This window comes from Python bivittatus, unplaced genomic scaffold, assembly GCF_059951505.1.
Source record: "Python bivittatus isolate LINGU-HERP-01145 unplaced genomic scaffold, Pbiv_v1 ctg000080_np1212, whole genome shotgun sequence".
In the NCBI taxonomy this organism is placed as follows: Eukaryota; Metazoa; Chordata; class Lepidosauria; order Squamata; family Pythonidae; genus Python; species Python bivittatus.
In genome coordinates, this window is record NW_028277035.1 from 51,503,933 (window position 1) to 51,523,844 (window position 19,912).

The 19,912-nt window shown below is 38.7% G+C and overlaps 1 protein-coding gene across 1 annotated transcript in view; it reads left to right on the forward strand.

Moving 5' to 3' along the window:
• The window catches only part of STAB1 (stabilin 1), a 111,304-nt gene that overhangs the window by 87,891 nt on the left and 3,501 nt on the right, over positions 1 to 19,912 (forward strand). The window contains exons 53-68 of the mRNA XM_088134052.1: positions 224 to 370; positions 1,039 to 1,098; positions 2,652 to 2,865; positions 4,541 to 4,690; positions 5,961 to 6,065; positions 9,209 to 9,316; positions 10,594 to 10,787; positions 11,672 to 11,816; positions 12,603 to 12,736; positions 13,284 to 13,446; positions 13,580 to 13,686; positions 14,713 to 14,832; positions 16,180 to 16,326; positions 16,506 to 16,616; positions 18,214 to 18,360; positions 19,155 to 19,262. Coding sequence (XP_087990178.1) covers positions 224 to 370; positions 1,039 to 1,098; positions 2,652 to 2,865; positions 4,541 to 4,690; positions 5,961 to 6,065; positions 9,209 to 9,316; positions 10,594 to 10,787; positions 11,672 to 11,816; positions 12,603 to 12,736; positions 13,284 to 13,446; positions 13,580 to 13,686; positions 14,713 to 14,832; positions 16,180 to 16,326; positions 16,506 to 16,616; positions 18,214 to 18,360; positions 19,155 to 19,262 — 2,160 coding nt within the window. The remainder of the gene's footprint in view (positions 1 to 223; positions 371 to 1,038; positions 1,099 to 2,651; positions 2,866 to 4,540; positions 4,691 to 5,960; positions 6,066 to 9,208; positions 9,317 to 10,593; positions 10,788 to 11,671; positions 11,817 to 12,602; positions 12,737 to 13,283; positions 13,447 to 13,579; positions 13,687 to 14,712; positions 14,833 to 16,179; positions 16,327 to 16,505; positions 16,617 to 18,213; positions 18,361 to 19,154; positions 19,263 to 19,912) is intronic.

A 19,912-nucleotide genomic window follows, 5' to 3' on the forward strand; every position in this document is an offset into this window, starting at 1 on the left:
AAATGTGATTAGCCTTACCTTGTATAGAGTTTATATCTTGTAAATAGAGTACCTTTTTTGCATAAAGTAGGAATGCTCCTAATTTGTGACAAATGAAAGAGATCAAGAAGGTTCAAGAAGCAACAGGTGATAGGGCTGAATTTTGCATATTAGTCTGAACCAAAAGCTCCCGATATTTGTCTCCTGTCTTCTGATTCAGTTTTACTGCTTTGTTGGTTTGCAGGGGGATATTGTGGTGGACAATGGTAATGCAAGGATTGTCCAGAGGTATATGGAATTCAATGTGGGTATTGCTTATGGAACTGACCATCTGCTTGAGCCTCCAGATTTGGGATCCCGTTGTGATGAGTTTCAAACTGCTGAGATTTTAGTGAGCACTTGAGTTTTAAATACCTATGTTTACTGATTTAGATAATTATCTTCATTATTTAATTTCATTAGATTTAATTTCATTTAATTAGATTGATTTAATATCATTAAGGAATCTCTAGACAAAATAGAAGAGATTCAGTTAACTTTCTTATAATGTTGACATTCTAGTGGCAGCTTGTCTGGCTGCTTGGGGACAAATTTCTCCATGGTTTTTTCTTGTTTGTGGGATTTATCTTCCAATATGAGAACTGCTCTTTAAGAAGGCTTCAAAAACACATCTCTTTCTATTGAACTGTACATTTTTAAAAAAATTAACCCTCTCACCAACATGGCAATTTAACACTAATTTAATGTGAGATTCTATAATCTGTGTGTATTCTAATTGCTTTACAAGTTTTAAATTCTAAAACTCAAATAAATATATAATAAAAACACCCCAAAGCATCTCAACATGGGCACAGAGCCCAAAATGTCAGCCCCATTAACCCTGATGCTGTTATCATGCTTTTAGTAGCCAAAGTGCAGTTCTCTGGCCAAAAATGTTGCCTAGCTCTGCCTGCTAATATATTGCAGCCTTTTTGGGAAAGGAAATTCTAACAAATGAAAGTAAAAATGGCTTCTCACATACTTGTCTTTCTTTCCTACTTCCATATAACGTCTTCCCAGAATAATCTGTGTGGCCCTTGTGGCTATGAGAAGCCTTGTCCTTTTGGATCAGTGGAACAGGTAAGCATCCATAGAAAAATGATGAACTGTTTCTGTACATTCACAGTTGACAAGATGTGGATAATAAGCACGTGCCTTTTCCGCTGTGGCGCCTGCCATCTGGAACATCCTCCCTCCTGAGATTAGGATGGCCCTGACCCTTTTGACTTTTCGGAAGGCCTTGAAGACCTGGCTTTATTCCCGGGCCTGGGGCCCTGAGTGTGCAGAGGGCCCCATTTCATGGTTGTGCTGATACCGACATTTTAAGATCTCTTGGCTCTATTGATATTTATATTTAGTTTTCTGTATTGTTTTAAGTGTTTGATTGTTTTTATTATTGTTAGCTGCCCAGAGTCACTGGTGTGAGATGGGCAGCTATATAAAATGAATGAATGAATGAATGAATGAATGAATGAATGAATGAATGAATGAAATAGTGATTTACCAATACATCTTGCAATCAACCATTTGACATGTACAAGGGATTAATGCATGCCCCTAATCCCAAGCAAAAGAATGTTGCCATTTGGTACATTCAGGATTATGGGTTTAGAGTTACCATGCTATAAGAAGGGAAATTAGTAATATACGCAATGTCAAGCTTTAAATAAAAGTATCTGTCTTTTATTATAAAAACACAGAGAGGCTATGGGTACATATAAGCATAGTAACTAGAGTTCAGCATCCTTCAAAAACAATTTGGAAGATGTCCTTCAGATCTTGCCCCAGCCCAGCACCCCTGTGTAATAACAGAAGTCTGATGAACTTCTTTGAAATCATTTTGGAAAGCTGCAGAGTCCTAATTAAGAGTGGCAATATGATAAATCATACTTCAGTCTGCAGTTTATTTGATTAAGTCAATAGAAGGAGGAAAAAGATGGAAATGGGATGTATTGATAAGAAAATAGGGAGGTGCTCTAGTTGCAACAAAGTAAATTTGAGATGAAATTTTCAGAGCATTTGGATCACAAAATGAAATATGGATTGGAGAGTTGATGCAATAAGATTTTTCTTTTTAAAGGCATCTGTATTTGAATTTCTGTCTATTTCCAGAGGAGAAAGGTCTTGAAAAGTTTCATTCTTAGGAGCTACCTGGAGATTGCAAAGTAGATTGAATAACAAGGCTGTAGAGATTTTGGACTTCTGATTATGACACAGTTTTTCATCTTGCTTCCATGAAAACAAAGGGGAGGAGCCTGCTGGCATCCTAGCAACGCATTGGTTTTCAGTGGTGTTCCAACTTCATAAGCAGGATGATTGAAGTGCATCAATGATTTCAGAGTTATACACCTGTTTTAAACATTTCTCTCTTGGTCATCTAAGCAATCCCCACCAGTCTGAGGACTTCTGATAGAGACAGAGCCCTAGAATTCTGGGTCAGAAGAGGTGATTGAAGATGCAGAATCAGTTTTGCCTGTCCACTATTTTTTCTTTGTGTGTGCTCTAATGCAAATTTATAGCACATAGGAGTAATAGAAGGAAGTTCCCACATGCCTTGTGAGTTGAACTTATAGTTTCATCCCAAGGTTTAAATCTCCAACAAAAGGCAAAAATAGTTTGTCTTTTTCCAATAGGGGGAAATCCAGAGCTGCTATTATTTTGAAGATGTATCTCCCTTGTTTTCGTGGCGCGGCAAAATTGAAAGGATGCGCTTCCAGCCACATTTTCGAACGCGATCCCATCAGTGGAGGACTAAAAAGCTTTTCACTAATGGGTGCAGGAAAACATGCTTTGCCACCAAGTGGGTACCCCAGTGTTGTGCAAACCACTATGGAAAGGACTGCCAGGGTAAGGAATATTTATTAAGCTTCCAGACAAAATAAGGTGTTTTTCTTTCCTTACTTGGTGATTATAATAACTGTAACTACAGTTGATAAACATAAAGCAACAACTTGTTTTGCCATATATGGGGGTGAAATGTCCTTGTCAGATCTTGTATCTAAGGTTCTGAACCTTCTAAGTGAAATATATAGTTATTTCTAATGCTCCTTTGAAATATCTTAATGTGATATATGTACTTAATTTCCTGTGCCCTGCTACTCACAAATATCAAAACTTACCTTAATATTCACACATTTACAGCTTCTTTTTGTATCTTGAATGACTTTCCCTTTCTCTTTCTCCTCCCTTCCACCAAAAATATCATTTATCTTCTTCTGTTAGGTAGGCAGTCCATGGCATGGTAAGAAATGCAACAACATTTGATGGATTTTCCCATTGTCTTTTGGCAATGCTTCAGTGTTGAATTGGGACCAGCGCTGGACCAAATCAATAAGCAAATCACTTTCCCTGGTGGTCATAAAACTAGTTATCCTTACTGGAATACCTGTGCATTTTCTGTGCTGCATAATTCTAAACAAGTTGCAGCAGTTCCTGCATCTAACTAATCTTGGAAAAGCTAAACAGACTTGGTCTGTTTAGACTTGGTTGATACTTAGATGGGAAACCACCAAAAGTGCCAGACTTATAGACTGGACTAGACATGTTTTGTTTTGTTTTGTAAATCCCCCAAAGAAGACAAAAGAAAACCACTTCATGAAGATGACATGGACTTAAGGGTGAATTTACCTTTTATCTTCAATCTTGGAACTAAATTCCAGTGAATGCAACAGGACTCACTCCCTACAAAGTTTGCTTAGAATTAGAGTTTCAGATTAGTCAGGTCTCCTTATTCTAATTTTATGAGATTATAGATCTGAAATCTGAAATCTCACTATTCAGGTAGGCATTCACTTGATTCATTATTAACTCACATAATTCCATGGTTTGCTTATAGTCGAAAATAAGGTGGTTACTACATGAAGAGCATTCTGGGCTGTCCCAAGGTCAGGTTGCTCTAAGGCCTGGCTATACACCAGAAGATCTGAGACCTTAGTGGCTGTGCAATGAGTGACCACAGCCATTACTGTACATGGGCAAATCTGTGCTAGGCAGGATACATTAAAGGGTGTGAGTAACATGCAGACAATGACAGTAGGAGACGGAACACCCTATAGCACCATCTGAAACCTTTCTTTTAGAATGGTAGAAAGGTAACCAGCAGGAATTTACCCTGATTTTAAAAACTGAAATATCCACACAGTTAAGGGGGGGGATTTTTTTTTTAATCTTAATCTTCCTAAGTTTATCTTTTAACAGTTTGTATATATACTCTTATCTCTAATGATCATTTTAGGTGTTGCAATAACTGGCAAATCTACTAATAATTATGGTGATTAAGTGCCTAAAATAATTGCCAAGCACTGGAGAAAAATGAAAAATGATACATGCCCAGTACATAAAGTTTCAAGGGTGAAGGAAGCTACTACCTGTAGCTTGCAACACAGTTGCTTCTAGGAGATGGATAAAACTGTGTGACCAAATAGACTGTGGTCCTCTTGGAAAGCCTGTATGACCTCATTTGTTCTTCATTTCTCAAGGAATACATTTGGTTGAAAAATGTTTATTGGTTCTTCCTTTTCAGTGTGCCCTGGAGGGTTGGAGGCACCATGCCAGAATCGTGGTACATGTGATGATGGGTATAAAGGGTCAGGACAGTGCAACTGTAATGCAACTTTTGTGGGAGTGGCTTGTGAACACTGTGCTCCAGGACACTATGGGCCAGACTGCAAAGGTATGACAATGTTTTCACCCTAACAGAAGCTTGTAATTTGGCTCTCCTTCACTATTTGCCATGATGGTGCCCTTTGCATTGTCTGGTAATTCCTATATATCTTCTACACTGGATGTCCAGCGGTATTTGAAGATTATACTTGTGATTTTTTCCGCTTTCACCCACTCTGTGTTTAGTGGGGAAAAGGATGATTTTTTAAAAAAAGTGATATATCTGCATTATACTGTTTGGAATATTTTGGGTGATTGAGTGATATAGGATTTGGTAACACGGTGCTCATGGACTGCTGCCCTCTCAATGTGGCACCCTCAATTCTAAAATTAAAGTCATTTTCATTTTTTTTAATGGTCCATACCTTGTAAGATTCCTGCAGTTGTGGCTGAATTGTGCAATTCAGGACTACAGGACACCAGAGGAATGAAAACTAATCTTCTTTAATCAGGGCCTGCTCTAGACATTTTGGTGCCCTAGTAGTCATATTCTGATGCCCACTATGGTTTGGCTCATCTTCCAATTTTGTTTGGAATTTCAATAAGGCATCCTGTTGTTTCTTTTTTTTCTTCTAGTTTTTGAGCTTTACACTTAGGATTTTCAGCCCCAGAGATTTTTCTTTTCTTTTCTTGGACATTTTCACCCTATTTATACTGCAAAATTATATTTAAACCTTGAGCAGGTGCACTGGCTCACAGAGTGCACCATTACTGCTTTTTGCTTTTTTATTGTGTTTTTTGGAAGTCTTTTCAATTTTGGTGACCCCTAAAATTTGGCGCCCCCAGGCTGGTACCTACTTGGCCTTAGCCTAGAGCCAGCATTACCTTTAATACTAATACTGAAATTGTTCTTCAGATACTCTCAACATTTTATGTTTCTCACTTTCTATCTCATTATCTGAGTGCTTTCAAAGTTATTTCCATGTTCTTCTTGCAGGATGGTGGATGGGTGTATCCCTCTCCCTCCTGCTAATAACTTTCTTTCCATCACTCTGACTTCGCTGTAATAGCATTCATTCCAGTATAGGAGGACAGGGAGGTTATAGATGGTTGAACAGGTAGATTTACACTGAAAGATAAGATGCTCAAATGTCTATTGGTTATCTAGTAATTTACTGATTATCAGGATTTCACTGAGATGTTTTTATCCTTCGATAAAAAATAAAAATGAGGGGGAATGGTCAGGTGAAAAAAGAGCTTGGCACAGCACCATACTCCACACCACCATGTGCTCCTTTACTTAGCCCAAAATTATGATGGTTGCTTCCTTTCCATTGCAGAGTGCAATTGTTCGGGGAATGGGATATGCAACGAAGGACTGCTCGGAGATGGCTTCTGCTTCTGCTCTGCAGGATGGACCGGAGAGCACTGTGAAACCAAACTAGGTAAAGCAGATCTCAGGGCTGCCACACTGGAAAGCACAACTCCATAGAGCAGTGTTTCCCAACCTTGGTGATTTCCAAGAGTGTAGACTTCAACTCCTAGAATTCTTCTCAATGGCCATGCTGGTTGTGGAATTCTGGGATTTAAAGTCTATACACCTGGAACTGGCCAACGTTGGGAAACACTGCCATAGATAAGTCCAGTGGGTCTTATCACAGGCCTTCATTTCTCAAAACAGGTAGTAATGCTTTTTTCTCTTTCTTTTTTACCATCATTCCACTGATTTCTCTATTCACAGATGTATAAGCTTTTGTAATACTTCAGGCATATGTAATATCTTGGGAAGCACTACAGAAGGAAAGAAACAAGAATTCAACATGTCATCCGTAGTGCTTTAGCCTTGTTTAATTGAAGGAACTGATTTTTCTTTTTTGCACAAAATGACATGTTGAATTTCAAAATGTTACCATCTGAATTGCATACAGGCTAATATGTTGTCACAATCACTGGGTTTTGGGAATTCCTATATGGTATTGCAAGAACTGGTATCAAATCAATACAGGGAATTGTATCCCTCTCAAATCCTCATCCAGCTTTTCTCCAAAATCAAGCAAAGGAAATGACCCTGCTCCCCAACAGTATATTAGTAATGTGGGGTTCTGTTTTTTTTTTTTTTAAGATCAAAAGATTTAAACAATAAACAAAGACAGTCTGGCAAATATTTATAATAAGCGAATGTGAGACCTGAATGATAAACTGTAAACAACATGAAATTTGGCAGCACTGATAAAAATGTCCCCAAGTAACCTTTTCCATTGTGTCTCAGGCAAATAGCCATATGCTATAAAATAAGCTTAGCATAGTTTTAAACAGCAAAGGAACTTCCCAGTACAGAAAAAACACTCAAGTCCTGCCCGTTTGCATCATTGCATGAGGTCTTCTCCTTGGTTTTCAGTGCAGTCCTTGGCCACCGCTGCTTTAAATGTATGATTGCACTTCATTTTTTAAATAATAAAAAATAGCAATGATGTGAATGCTCCCCCCCACACACACACACATGCACATACAGGTTACTTGTTACCAGCCTTCTTAAGGTTTTGGCACCAGGATGAGACTCATCTGCCTTATGAACTGACATGGTCCATCATACTGAATGTTAACAGGTTCTGTGATGCTTATTCTTCTGTTATTTGCTTTATTTATTTGCAGTTTTAATGATGATTGGTTGCATTCATTGCTCTGCTCAGGTTCTCATTGATTTGGTGACTTTAGTGAGATTGCTTGAACCCTATTATAACTATTACAATTTACTCTGGTATGTTTTTATATAGGGTGGGATATGAATGAAATTAAATAGTTGAAGAGGAGGAACTGGAAACACAATCAGTGTGAGAAAAAGGGTTAATCCTTTCCTTGCACTGCCCTTCTATTTCCATTTGGCTTTGATCGCAGTTCCTCATCTAAGGCAGCTAGCCATTTTAGGGGAGGGGATATTTGCATGGATGGTAATGAACAGCAGTGGGCAGAATGCAAGTTAAATCTCTTTTCTGTTCATCATTTTGATCCTGAAGAGATACTTCTTTCTTTCTTTCTTTCTTTCTTTCTTTCTTTCTTTCTTTCTTTCTTTCTTTCTTTCTTTCTTTCTTTCTTTCTATCTATCTATCTATCTATCTATCTATCTATCTATCTATCTATCTATCTATCATGTACAGGTAGTCCTCACTTAATGATGGTAATTGGGACTGGCAATTCCATTGCTAAGCAATGCTGTCATAAGGTGTAACATCACATGACTGCACCAACTTACGACGGCAGTTGAATTGATAGGTAGGTAGGTAGGTAGGTAGGTAGATAGATAGATAGATAGATAGATAGATAGATAGATAGATAGATAGATAGACAGACAGACAGACAGACAGACAGACAAATCCTGTGCAGTCACAGTATCCTGCAGTCACATGATTGCCATTTGCGACCTTCTGCTGGCTTCCCCATTGACTTTGCTTGTGAGAAGCCAGCTGTGAAGGTCGCAAATGGCAATCACATGATCATGGAATGTTACAACATCATAATTGTGAGCCATTGCCAAGCACCTGAACTGCAATCACATGACTGGAGGGATGCTGAGATAACTGCAACTACGAGGACCCATAGTAAGTCCCCCTCATTCAGCAGCATCATAACTTTGAATGGTTGCTGAATGAGTGGTCATTCAGTGAGGACTACCTTTATACTATATTAAATTTTATATATATATATACACTGTATGTCTATCTCTTTGAAGAAAATCTCACCAAACACAATTTTTGGTGCCTTAAATTCTAAGATTTTAGATTTTAAGATTAGAGAGCCAGTTTGGTATAGTGGTTAAAGTACCAGGCTAGAAACTGGGAGACTGTGAGTTCTAGTCCCACCTTAGGCACAAAGCCAGCTGGGTGACCTTGGGCCAGTCACACACTCTCAGCCCTAGGAAACAGGCAATGGCAAACCACTTCTGAAAAGAACCTTGCCAAGAAAACTGCAGGGACTAGTCCAAAACTGACTCAAAGGTATACATACATACATGCATACCTACATACATACACTGTAACATGTAGGTCATTTGTATTTTTAACCTGAAATGCTCAGGACTACCTAAGAGTAACATGAGCAATTGAATCTTAATCCCACACAACCCAACTCAGTACCTGTCCATCACTCTAGCCCAGTTGTGATAAATAAGCCATGGTAGACAACTGGATGAGAACAAAGTGTGTTCAGTCCAGCTATACAATACACTTTAGAGACATGATCTAGAAAGAAAGGATTTCCTTGAAAAATAGAGGTGACAGGTTCATAAATGGCAGTGGAAAGAGATGGGGCTGATTTGGTGATAAGATGAATTGGACAAATGCTGCTCAGCTACTTGATTTAGGGCATTTTAATGCATATTCATTCATCACTTGAAATTTTTTTGCCAGAAAATTTGTAGGTCAGCAAGACTCCTTTTTCCCAAGTAGGTAAAAGATTTTTTGTAATGAAGACTTTCGACAGTAAATTCTAGCAGAATTGGTAGGTGCATTAATGCATAATGTTAATCAGGCAATATGTCAAAATGCTGAAGTGAATGTATGGATTTGTCTGATTTCTTTATCTGTATATTCAGCTGCAGTGCCTCAGTGCTCCCCAGCCTGCCACCCTCATGCTGTCTGCCGAGCCAATAATACCTGTGAATGTAACCTGTATTATGAGGGAGATGGAAGGACATGCACAGGTATGTTGCAATTGCTACAGGTGAATCCAACGTTTGCAAAGAGTCATCATCGTCATCATCATCATCATCAACAACATTTGCAAGCAGTGCTCAATCATATTGTCAAAATTTCAGTATTAAGACTATATCCCTAACAATAACAGATATGAAATTGGATATAGCCTCTTGCATTGGTTGTTTTTGTGTCGTATTGCTTAGTTGCTTTCATTTTCACACAAGCCCTTCAGTATTGGTGTACCTGGTTTTTCATTATAGGGGTATTATGTAAGCTCCTGCAAGCCATGTTATTATGATCAGAAGCTTGTCTTTCACACTGTCCCTCCAAGGGTGTTGGGAATTTCACCGCTAAGAAAGGGTTGCCATCATCATCATCATCTCTATACAGTTATTAGAATCCTCTGAAATCTTTCTCTGAGGAAGTCAGTCTTCAGTGTAAGTGAATTCCCAAGCAGAGAAGAATTGTTACTCTAGATTTACAAACGTTTCTGAAATGGTTCCTGAAGATAATAGTCTTGCCTGAATTTCCCAATTCCTTTTTCTTTTCTTTTTTTAATTAGACTGGGCATTGATCAGAATTTCTAATCACTCAATGAGCATCATTTTTCTGAAAATAAAAACCTGTGTTGTGTTGCAGCTGTGACTATTTTTCTATATAAAATCCTGCTTCCTGACAATGTTACTGTTGGAGATAAATAAGAACGTTAAGTAATTTATGTTGCTGTACAGCTTAGATCACTTCAGAAGTATTTCAAGGTGTCTACTTGGTTTCATCTCCTAAAATACCTTCTGAACCTGCGTACTGGACCACCTTTAACAAATTTCAGCCCAGAGTTTGAGCTCCCATTATAGCAACAGTTTTTCAGGAATGGCATTAAAATGTTAGAATCCCTTCTTGCTGGTGAGATACATTTCTGAATTTACTGAAACTAAGTGATGGTTACTTGCCCTCTTTTCTTTCTCCGTGTTGAAAGCTTGCCAAAAAGAAATGAGTTTTGCCTATCAGTAAAAAATATAAAGCAATATAACAATAGAATGATTGAGCAACTGCAACATAGAGCATTTTAAAGGTTGGGTGGTTTTTTTTTTCAAAAGCCCTAATTTGCATGCGTGTACAAACTTTATTCAAATGTTCCAAAATTGGCTGGAATATCAAAATCTGGAATTTTAGAACACTTGCAGAATGGAACTGAGGAAATCTCCTCAGCCTGACTTTACTCCCTAAGCAATAGATAGAGAGTCAAAATATATGCTTTACTGAATGGCACTTTTTGATGTAGTGATTGACCAGTGTGGAGACAACAATGGTGGCTGCAGTGACCATGCTAAGTGCACACAGAATGGAACGGATGTCTCCTGCACCTGCTTAATGGACTACCAGGGTGATGGCTACATCTGCAATCCTATTGACAGATGTGCAGATGGAAGGAATGGACACTGCAGCGAGCATGCAATTTGTATTAGCACAGGTCCAGTAAGTATGGGAAATGTCTCTGCGCGCTCGTATTTGCAACAGCCTTTGTGAAATGAGATCATTAAGATTTTTGAGAAATTCTTTATATAAATGTGGGACTTCTTAATGGCCTCATGGAAAATGTCTGTGTGGTGACCTTGCTGGAGGATTCCTCGCAATGGGCTGGAAAGGAAGGGCAATGTTGCACAATGGGATATGGATTTCCTCTTATCATCTTATCCCAGTACCAAATATTCACCCCACATGTTCAACACCATTGTTTGTGTATCTTATAGCAACTCCATAAATTCCTTTCACATAGGAGGTTTCTTTCCTTCTTAGTGTTAAATTTCAGACTCTAGAGCAGTGTTTCTCAACCTTGGCAACTCTAAGATGTGTGGAATTCTGGGAGTTGAAGTCCACACATCTTAGAGTTGCCAAGGTTGAGAAACACTGCTCTAGAGAAATAGAAACTATGGAGGGAAATAAGTAGTTGGCAGCCCATTTTGGGAAGCAAAAGCACTAGCCAAAGTTACTTTCAGATGGACGGTGGATCTTCCTTTTGAGAAAGTGAGGAAACTCTGACCCCAAGCCTATGGGTAGAGGAAGTGCTCCACCATTTCAGGAAATGGAAACACCCAGACACCTCAAAGCACCAATCCCTAACTACTGTACATAGCAATACTTTTCCTTATATCGGAAGTGCAATGGAAGTAATGCTACAATTTAGGAATTAAATCCTGTGACTCACTGCAGAAGGCAGGAGACTTACCAATTCGGACTGTCTTTCTTTTGGCTTGCTGCTGAATTCTTCTTGTATTCCACCCTCTTTGCTGCCCGCCTCTGACTTGATGGCCATCTCTGGCCATAGAATTGCAGTAACGCCTGGCGTTCTTGCCTTGCAGAATACCCGGAGGTGTGAATGCAAGGCCGGTTACGTTGGAAATGGAATCCAGTGCTTGGAGGAAGCTATCCCACCTATAAACCGTTGCTTGGAAGTGAATGGGCAATGCCATGCAGAGGCTATTTGTACTGACCTGCATTTCCAGGGTAGAAATGCTTTTTCCTATTCCATGGTCCCTTGGACATCACGTCATGCTTTCTACTACATTACTTAGAGGGTTTCTCGCTCTTGGATAGGAGAGCCCCACATCTTACACTGGCATGGTTAAAGATGCCCTTGATGTTCTGTAAAGGCATAGAATTGGTCAAGTCCAAATGAGAAATTTTTTTTTGTCTCTTGGTTTAGAATAATCTAATATAATTATTTTACTTCTCAATTCTTCTCCAAATTTACTGGTGATCTTTTTTGCTCGTTGTGGTTACTTCTCTCTAAAACAGTGTTGTCCAAACTTGGCCACTTTAAGATGAGTGGACTTCAACTCCCAGAATTCCCCAGCCAGCATGGCTGGCTGCGGAATTCTGGGAGTTGAAGTCCACTCATCTTAAAGTGGCCAAGTTTGGACAACACTGCTCTAAAAAGAATAGATGGGATGCTGTTTTGCCCACATGGACTAGGCAAGCCTTAGTCTGATCCAATGTGGTTTTTCTTACATTCTCGTGGATGCAGTTTCATTCACCCAATAGTATACTGGATTCAGACTTGGGGTATCCCTATTTCTCTGAACATGCATTTGATTTGCTTCCTTTTCTAGCATCATTCCTATTTCTGCCATAATAATTGACATTTTATATTTTGTTTAGGTATCAGTTAAAAGCCAGGCATTTGGAATTAAAAGTATTGAACCCCTATTCTGACATTTCAAAATGTCTTTTCCAAATCTGACCCGTATTACTAAAGCGTAGCAGACGTAACATTCTATGCTTGTTCTCCAGACAAAACGGTTGGTGTGTTCCACCTGCAGTCTCCTGCAGGAAAGTACAATTTCGCCTATGAAGAGGCTGAAGCCAGCTGTGCAGCTGAGGGAGCTACCTTGGCCACTCTCCAGCAGCTGTCTGCTGCTCAGCAGGTAACAAGGCAGCTCAGTGACGTCAGTTCATTTTGTCCCTCAGGTTTTGATCTGTGCTAAGAATCACACTAGATGTGCTTTCCGGGGTGCGCTTTGTCTCCTTCATTTGAAGAAGCATTCACTCTCCCATTGGGTGAAGTCTCACTTTCTCAGCTGCTTCACATTGGGACCCCAATTCTTTTTTTTTTTTAGATTTTTATCCCGCCTTTTTTTTCATATGCACCTCATAGGTGACAAACATACCTCCTTCCTCCCCCTAGGGAAGTTATCCATTTCTTTCTTTAAACAAAAAGTGAATGACTCAACGTGAGGAAGTGAGTGTACTTGTTTTTGTACCATGAGATGCTGGCAGCCACATTTGGCACACGGGCACTGTGAAAATGGCGTGCAGAGGAAATGAAATGCTGCCTCTAACAGGCTAGACAGGACATGGAGTGCCACATTAAGAAAGCCACAAGTAAGCCTAAGTAAGAAGATCTTGTCAAGGTACGGACAGTCTGAAATATACAATGTTATGAGAAGCCTGCCTTTCTTTCTGTTTTTCTAGATGGGTTTCCACCTGTGTATAGTGGGTTGGCTTTTTAACCATACAGCTGGTTACCCAACTGTATACCCCAGTCAGAACTGTGGCACTCACCATGTGGGGATTGTAAACTATGGCTATCGCAACAACAGTGAAAAGTGGGACGCCTACTGCTATCGAACTCAAGGTGAGGAAACAAATGGGGTAGTAAAGGTGCCATCTCAGGTATGCCTTTCAACTGGATAGCAACTTCTACCTAACCTTAAACTTTGCCTCCGGTGCAAAGACTGCCACATTTTATTCTGACATTTGTTTTCCAGACGTAGAGTGTAACTGTAGGGAAGGGTTTATTGGAGATGGCTATTCTTGCACAGGCAGTCTTCTGGATGTGCTGGCTCAACATGCAAAATTCTCAGTCTTCTATTCAGTAAGTATTAGTAGTACCTTCATCCTGCAACCTGTAGCCTGCTTGCTGGGGATATACTTGTGAATGACTAGGGAAACACAAGTGTTAATTATAAAGATTATGCTGCCTTTTTAAAAAAAAATATAACCATGAGTGATGACTATTCCTTCCTTCAAACCTGGTCCAGATACATCTATGTTTGGCAGTCTACTATGCCAAGTAAGTGCTCTGAATCCAGAGTAAACAAAATCCCTCTATATTTGGGAGCTTTGGGGAAAAAATATTTATTCAGACCAAAAGTTAGCAACATGTAAGTAAACATTCAGTTAATGCTGACTGCTTTTCAAATCTTTCTGAATTTGAAGTAATCTTAACAGACTGAATCTGGGTTCTGTTTTTGATTCTTCTTATAACATTCAATGTATTATTTCTAGCGTTACATATTCTTACTACATATTGATTTTAAAATGTATGCAAAATGCAGCTTGAACTTCTGGTGAGATGGGTGGCAATATAAATTTGATAAATAGATAAACCTTCTCTGTTGTTTCACTATTTCCTCCCATTTGTTTTAGACTGATCTGTACCTCACTTGTATCTCTTGCAGAAGAAGCCTGAAATATTAGATATTTCCTCACGGGTGGGATAGATATGTTTGTTTTTAACAAAACCAATTTGTGCAACCTTTTTGAATGCTTCATAGCCATGTCTCACTACTCAGATGAAATACCAGAATTAAAAGAACTCTGTTCAACTATTCCTGAAAGGATCAAGCACCTGTCTTTTATTTCTTCAAAGTGAAAAAATATGCTACATTGAAAAGCAAGTGGTAGACTTAAGTTCTGTTCTGTCCAATTGCTGATATCAGCCTACTTTTACTCAAGAACAGGACACTATTTTCCAAATCCCCCACAGTTTGGGGTGGGGTGGGGGAACTTGCATATTTGCTATTCCTTGTAGGAGCTATTTGGAAATGCTCCCTTTGATAGATCTGAGTTGGATATAGTAATACTCCTGGTTAATCATGGTTTCATTTCTCTTTTTCAGATAATTCTGGATTATGCTAATACCACTCGGGAAGGAGAAGATTTTTTAAATTTCCTCTCTGCAGACATCACTTATAAAACTCTTTTTGTACCCTTGAACTCTGGCTTTGGAGATAATACAGTAAGGACCACAAAATGGACACTGGTGGTGCAGTTTTAGTTGGAGGGGTGAATAATTTTGTGCCATTTCAAAAAAAACAAGGAATCATCAAATATAAATTGAGTCAAGCTAATACCTTTGATGTGTTGCAAAACAGACTAATAGTACAACTTATATGAGTTTACACAGAAATAAATCGTAAAACCATTAGTCGCAGTATAGCAGGAAATTTAGATTCTTTTAAAGCAACTCCACAAGAAGATAATGGATAAGCAGATATTCCATTTTCACATGGAATCCTAGTAAGTTTAGCTTTATGATGGAATAGCAACTGGAAGCACAGAATTCTTACAACTTTCTCCAAATTTTTAAGAGTTTGGGTACTCTGGGGAAGCAATGACAGCTAAACTATAAATGAAGTAGGTTTATTGTGTTCATAGTAAGTCAAAATATCCCAATGTGGGCTTTCAATTCAGTTGTATTTCATGTCTTAGTAAAAGCAATGACATTAGATGAGCATACAGAACCTGTACATGCATCATTTAAACATGAATGATGGCATTACCAAGAAAGAACACTGAGGAATAGTATCAGATATAATCCTGATAGAGCTCCAGACTATCCTCTGAACTTTCTGCCTTAAACAAAAGAACACTTAAATCTGGTAATGATCAAAGAGACAGGGAAAGTGTCTTAAGGATTTTGTTTAGGTTTTTTGATTACTAAAGTTGACTCCCTGTGAGAAAAAGGAGAGAAATTCTCATAACATGCCAGTGCAGGGAAATCCTACATTACATTAGAATTTCTCAAATTTGTAGACCGATATGCTTATGCTACTCTGTGGGCTTCACTTGAGTAAAAAGAAATATGCTCAGCCTCAAGAAAAATGCAAGAATAGAGCAGTCCTGAACTGCCTTCTATTTAAAATACCAATGAGCTCTTTGTTCTCACTTTCTCTTTTTACTCTGAAAAATTGATGATCCTTTTTACTATAAGTGTGGAAGTTGCCATTTTCCCCTATAGGTTCCTGGGCAACTTTGTTAGGCCTTTGATCCTTTCATTTATGACTGGCCTACAAGTTTACAATCGCATGACAGCAACCAGTGTAGTGAATGGGTCCACTATAACTACATGGCCCAGCACTTTGTTTTTCCCCTTCCCCATCAGTTTGTGCAGGCTAAATGCACATATGATGGACTCACTGTTAGGTACAGAGGGTTGAATAAAGTCTATAGTCATTCAAATAGGTGGCATACAGATAATTCGATGCAATGCAGTGCAGTGCAATGCAATATCATATAATGCAATTGGCTTCCTTCTCATCAGTAAGATAACTTTTTGAGCTGTATCTTGTGTTTATTTTACCAGTCTTTATCACTGAAGGACCTAAAACTTCACACATCAGTGAGTGACGTTGTCCTCTTAAGCTCCAATCTCACCGCTGGTACAATTATACCTTCCCAAGCAGGATACAATCTTTCCGTTGCAGAGTCATTGAATCATACTTTTCTCATTGTAAGTATCAATTCTCCTTATGCAGTCTCTTAGCCATGAACTTCTGTGCCTTATCTCTTTGGATAATACTGAAACAGTAGTGGATTTGTAGCATTCTTTAAGCCTTAAACACTTTGAATTACAGCACGTTTGTGGTGAATGATAAATTAATGCTCTTTTGCTCACTTTTATTGCACTAGGTTTCTGAACTGATTAACAATACAGTGATTGTTGAATGGGATATTCTGGCCTCCAATGGAATTATTCATGCTATTCAGAGCCCTTTGAAGGTACCTCTGCAGTATAATCAGGTTAGTTACCAGTTTCTTTTCTTTCAGAAAGATCTCTTTTGCATTCCTTTCTTCTCTGTTTTATGAATAAAGATCTGAATAGTATTCTACAAGTTGTACTGAGCTTCGCAAATTATGAGTCCAAATTATTTTTTTAAAAAATGGAAAATTGTCACTCTTAGTCTGTATCATTGCACATAAATGTTAGCGCCACATAGACACAGAACTTTCCAGTTCCTCCTCCCCACTTCAGAATTTGCTCTTCCCCAGGTTGGTAGTGATCATAGGTTATCTAAAATGGCATGGTGGAGGTGCTTTTTTCCTGAAGCAGAAAGAATCTTCTACTAATAAATACTAATGCTAACTAATAAAGTACATTTTTGGAGCAAAGGTAATATGATAAGAGAAATAATACGTTCTCCCTGAGCTCCATATTGGTTCATAAAACTGTTTAAGATGCAACATAATTATGAAAGGAGGTGGTAATAACTGAAAACTGAGAGTAGTTATGGAAATAGAGGCAGTGGAGGAAGAGTCTTCACCTCTTTGGGCATCAGACACCTCTTCTAAACATGACTAAATCTCATGACATTACCAAATCTTGTGGGGTTTCAGTGATTTATTCCCAGGTTTTCATGGAGTTCGATGAAAAATAGTATTAAAATGCTCAAATATTGTGAGATTTACCACTTTAAAATAGTTTTATTTTTATGTAATTTAGGGGGCCTCTGGGTACCACTTTAGGGTAGTGGGTGCCAAGTTGATGTTTATAAAGGATGGAATAGATCTATTTGCCCTTCATTGATGCTGTTCCCAAAAAGTTCACACTATTTCATTTCTTGCTCTTCTAGGGACAAAGGAGCAATGTGTCACTAACCACTGAAACATTCATCATCCCTATGATATAGTCTCTATATTTCCTATAAAAATATAACATTGCACTTTAGAAAACAGTGCCTTTGTAATTTAGCATCCTGGAACTGAATTACACTCTCAAAGCACATGTTTCCTTGCAGAATTAGCACACAACTAGACACAATGACATAATCCTTTGGAGACATTGTTACCAGTCTAATTTAAACAATATCTACAAATTAGGTTGCATACAATTTCCCCCAAAGTCAGGTGAACCTTTCATGTTGCTTTTTCACTCTAGACAATGTGAAATGTTAGTGGAGAAAAACAAAATAATAAAGAAGTATTCCAATGGTGCAGATTGTGAATAGTCATGCAGACTATTTTATGTATATCTATTTAAATACAGTTATACAAAAAACCAAAGAACCAAGGACAAAAATATCACAAGAAGTCTAGTTTTTATTTTCCTTTGTCTTTTTAAAAAATCTTAGCTATAATATTAGGAATGTTTGAAAAACACATTCCACATTCAAATTCAGCAGAGTCTTCTTTTTAATATCAGGTTGTGCCTTGTAGATATTTTGCTATCCTGAGCTACATTGGAATTTAGTCTGGAGGTCCAAAAATGCCGCTTACAATAATAATTTATGATTAAGACTGGAATTAATCTTTAAGACAACTGGCTTGTTAAAATACTTCAAGACAGCACTTTCATCTAGGATCCTCTGATATGAATTAAAGATAGCATTGCTTTTTACAGGTTTTGAGTACCACAAAACCATCTGCTGCTATGACAATTGGCATAAGCACTGTTGTTGCTATAGTTCTGCTCTGTGCAAGTATTGCTGGATTGTCCTATTTCTGCCTCAAAAGGAGAAACCAACAAATCCACTTTCGCTATTTTAGGGTATGTAGAACCAAGTCTCAGCTTTGCTCATGACAACTACAGACTTTGGTGTTCTTTCAACAGAACTCATGTAGAAAGAATTCTGTAATTTTTGTTGTAATTTCATTAGTGGTTATAGAACTGCATCCAAATCAAACATCGCATTTGAAATTTTATTGTTATTACAGCCCTCTCCAGCCATGTGTCCTCCAGATCTGTTGGGCTATAACATCTGTAATTCCTACCCAACGTGAGCAAAAGTGAAAGATTATTAGCGTGGTCCAGCATCATTGAGAGAGACAGAGATTCCATATCTCCAGTTTCAAAACTACATTACTTATTCTGATCAATTTGAATTTTAGCTTTGGGTGTGTGTGTGTGTGTGTGTGTGTGTGTGTGTGCGTGCATGTCTGTCTGTCTGTCTGTATATAATCTTTATGTAGCTGATCTCAGAAAGTTAAACAGCGTCAAACCTAGCTAGAACTTGGATGGAGGCCACTAGATGTAGGCTGGCCTGGAAAGTTGAAAAACAGGAAGGCAATAACAAACCACCCCCATAATGTTGCCAAGGAAGTGATAGATTTGTGTGCATGCCATCCCCAGGGGTCAAGTTTGGCTTGCAGGAAATTATATTTAATAATGTAGTAATCAACTTTTTGAACTGGACTTTTCCAGCTAAAATCTCAGATTAGCTTTAAACTTCCTTGGCTAAATCACTTTCTCTCAGCTCTCTATTCAAGTTAGCTGAAACGTGCTCCATGATTTGTACTGTGTAGTTTGAAGAACAAAGTCATGCTCAGCCTGTTTGCTCATAGGCTGAATTAGACGACGATGAACCTTCCTGCCAGGAAAGGAGCCCACACTCAGTATCCATTCCAAATCCTATTTATGGAGCAGATAGCTCAATCTACGAGCCATTTGAGGTAAGATAACTGAAACATTAGTGCAAAATGTTGCTGAATACTTTCAGAGGGCAATCTATAATGCATTTGTCATCTATATGCAATCACAGGCAAATCCATGGACCCCACATTCAGAATCCTGAGTAGGGGTGGCCTATTTTAGATGGAATCTTGCTGCAGATGGGGAAAAATATTTGGACATGCCATTCCATTTTCGTTCCTCCAATTGTAACTGAAACATTAAGCTGTGTTATCTTTTGAATGCCCCTATCAAGTCCTGTACAACCGGAGGGGCTGGTCATATTTTTCCTGTCATTGGTTTGGGCTGGGTGGGGTGGGGTGGGGAGGGGGAAGATCTGGGTGGAATTTTGGACCCAAGCAGCAGGCATTTAAGGAGCATACTGCACAGTGAGGGGTATCTATAAGGTACCAACTCATGTCGGTCACACTCTGAACCAGTCACTCACTCACCTGAGCAAATCATACGGGGAAGAGTCCTTGCTCATGTCATCTGGCTGACATCCACATGGCTCACTCAGCTGTCTTTTGCAGTCCCTGAGCATCATCAACCAGTGAGATCCACATTGGAAGAGACTCCACATGTTTATCTAATCCCCGCACCACCTAAGAGGCAATGGGCTTCATCTAGCATCCCTCCCATGGCCCCTCAA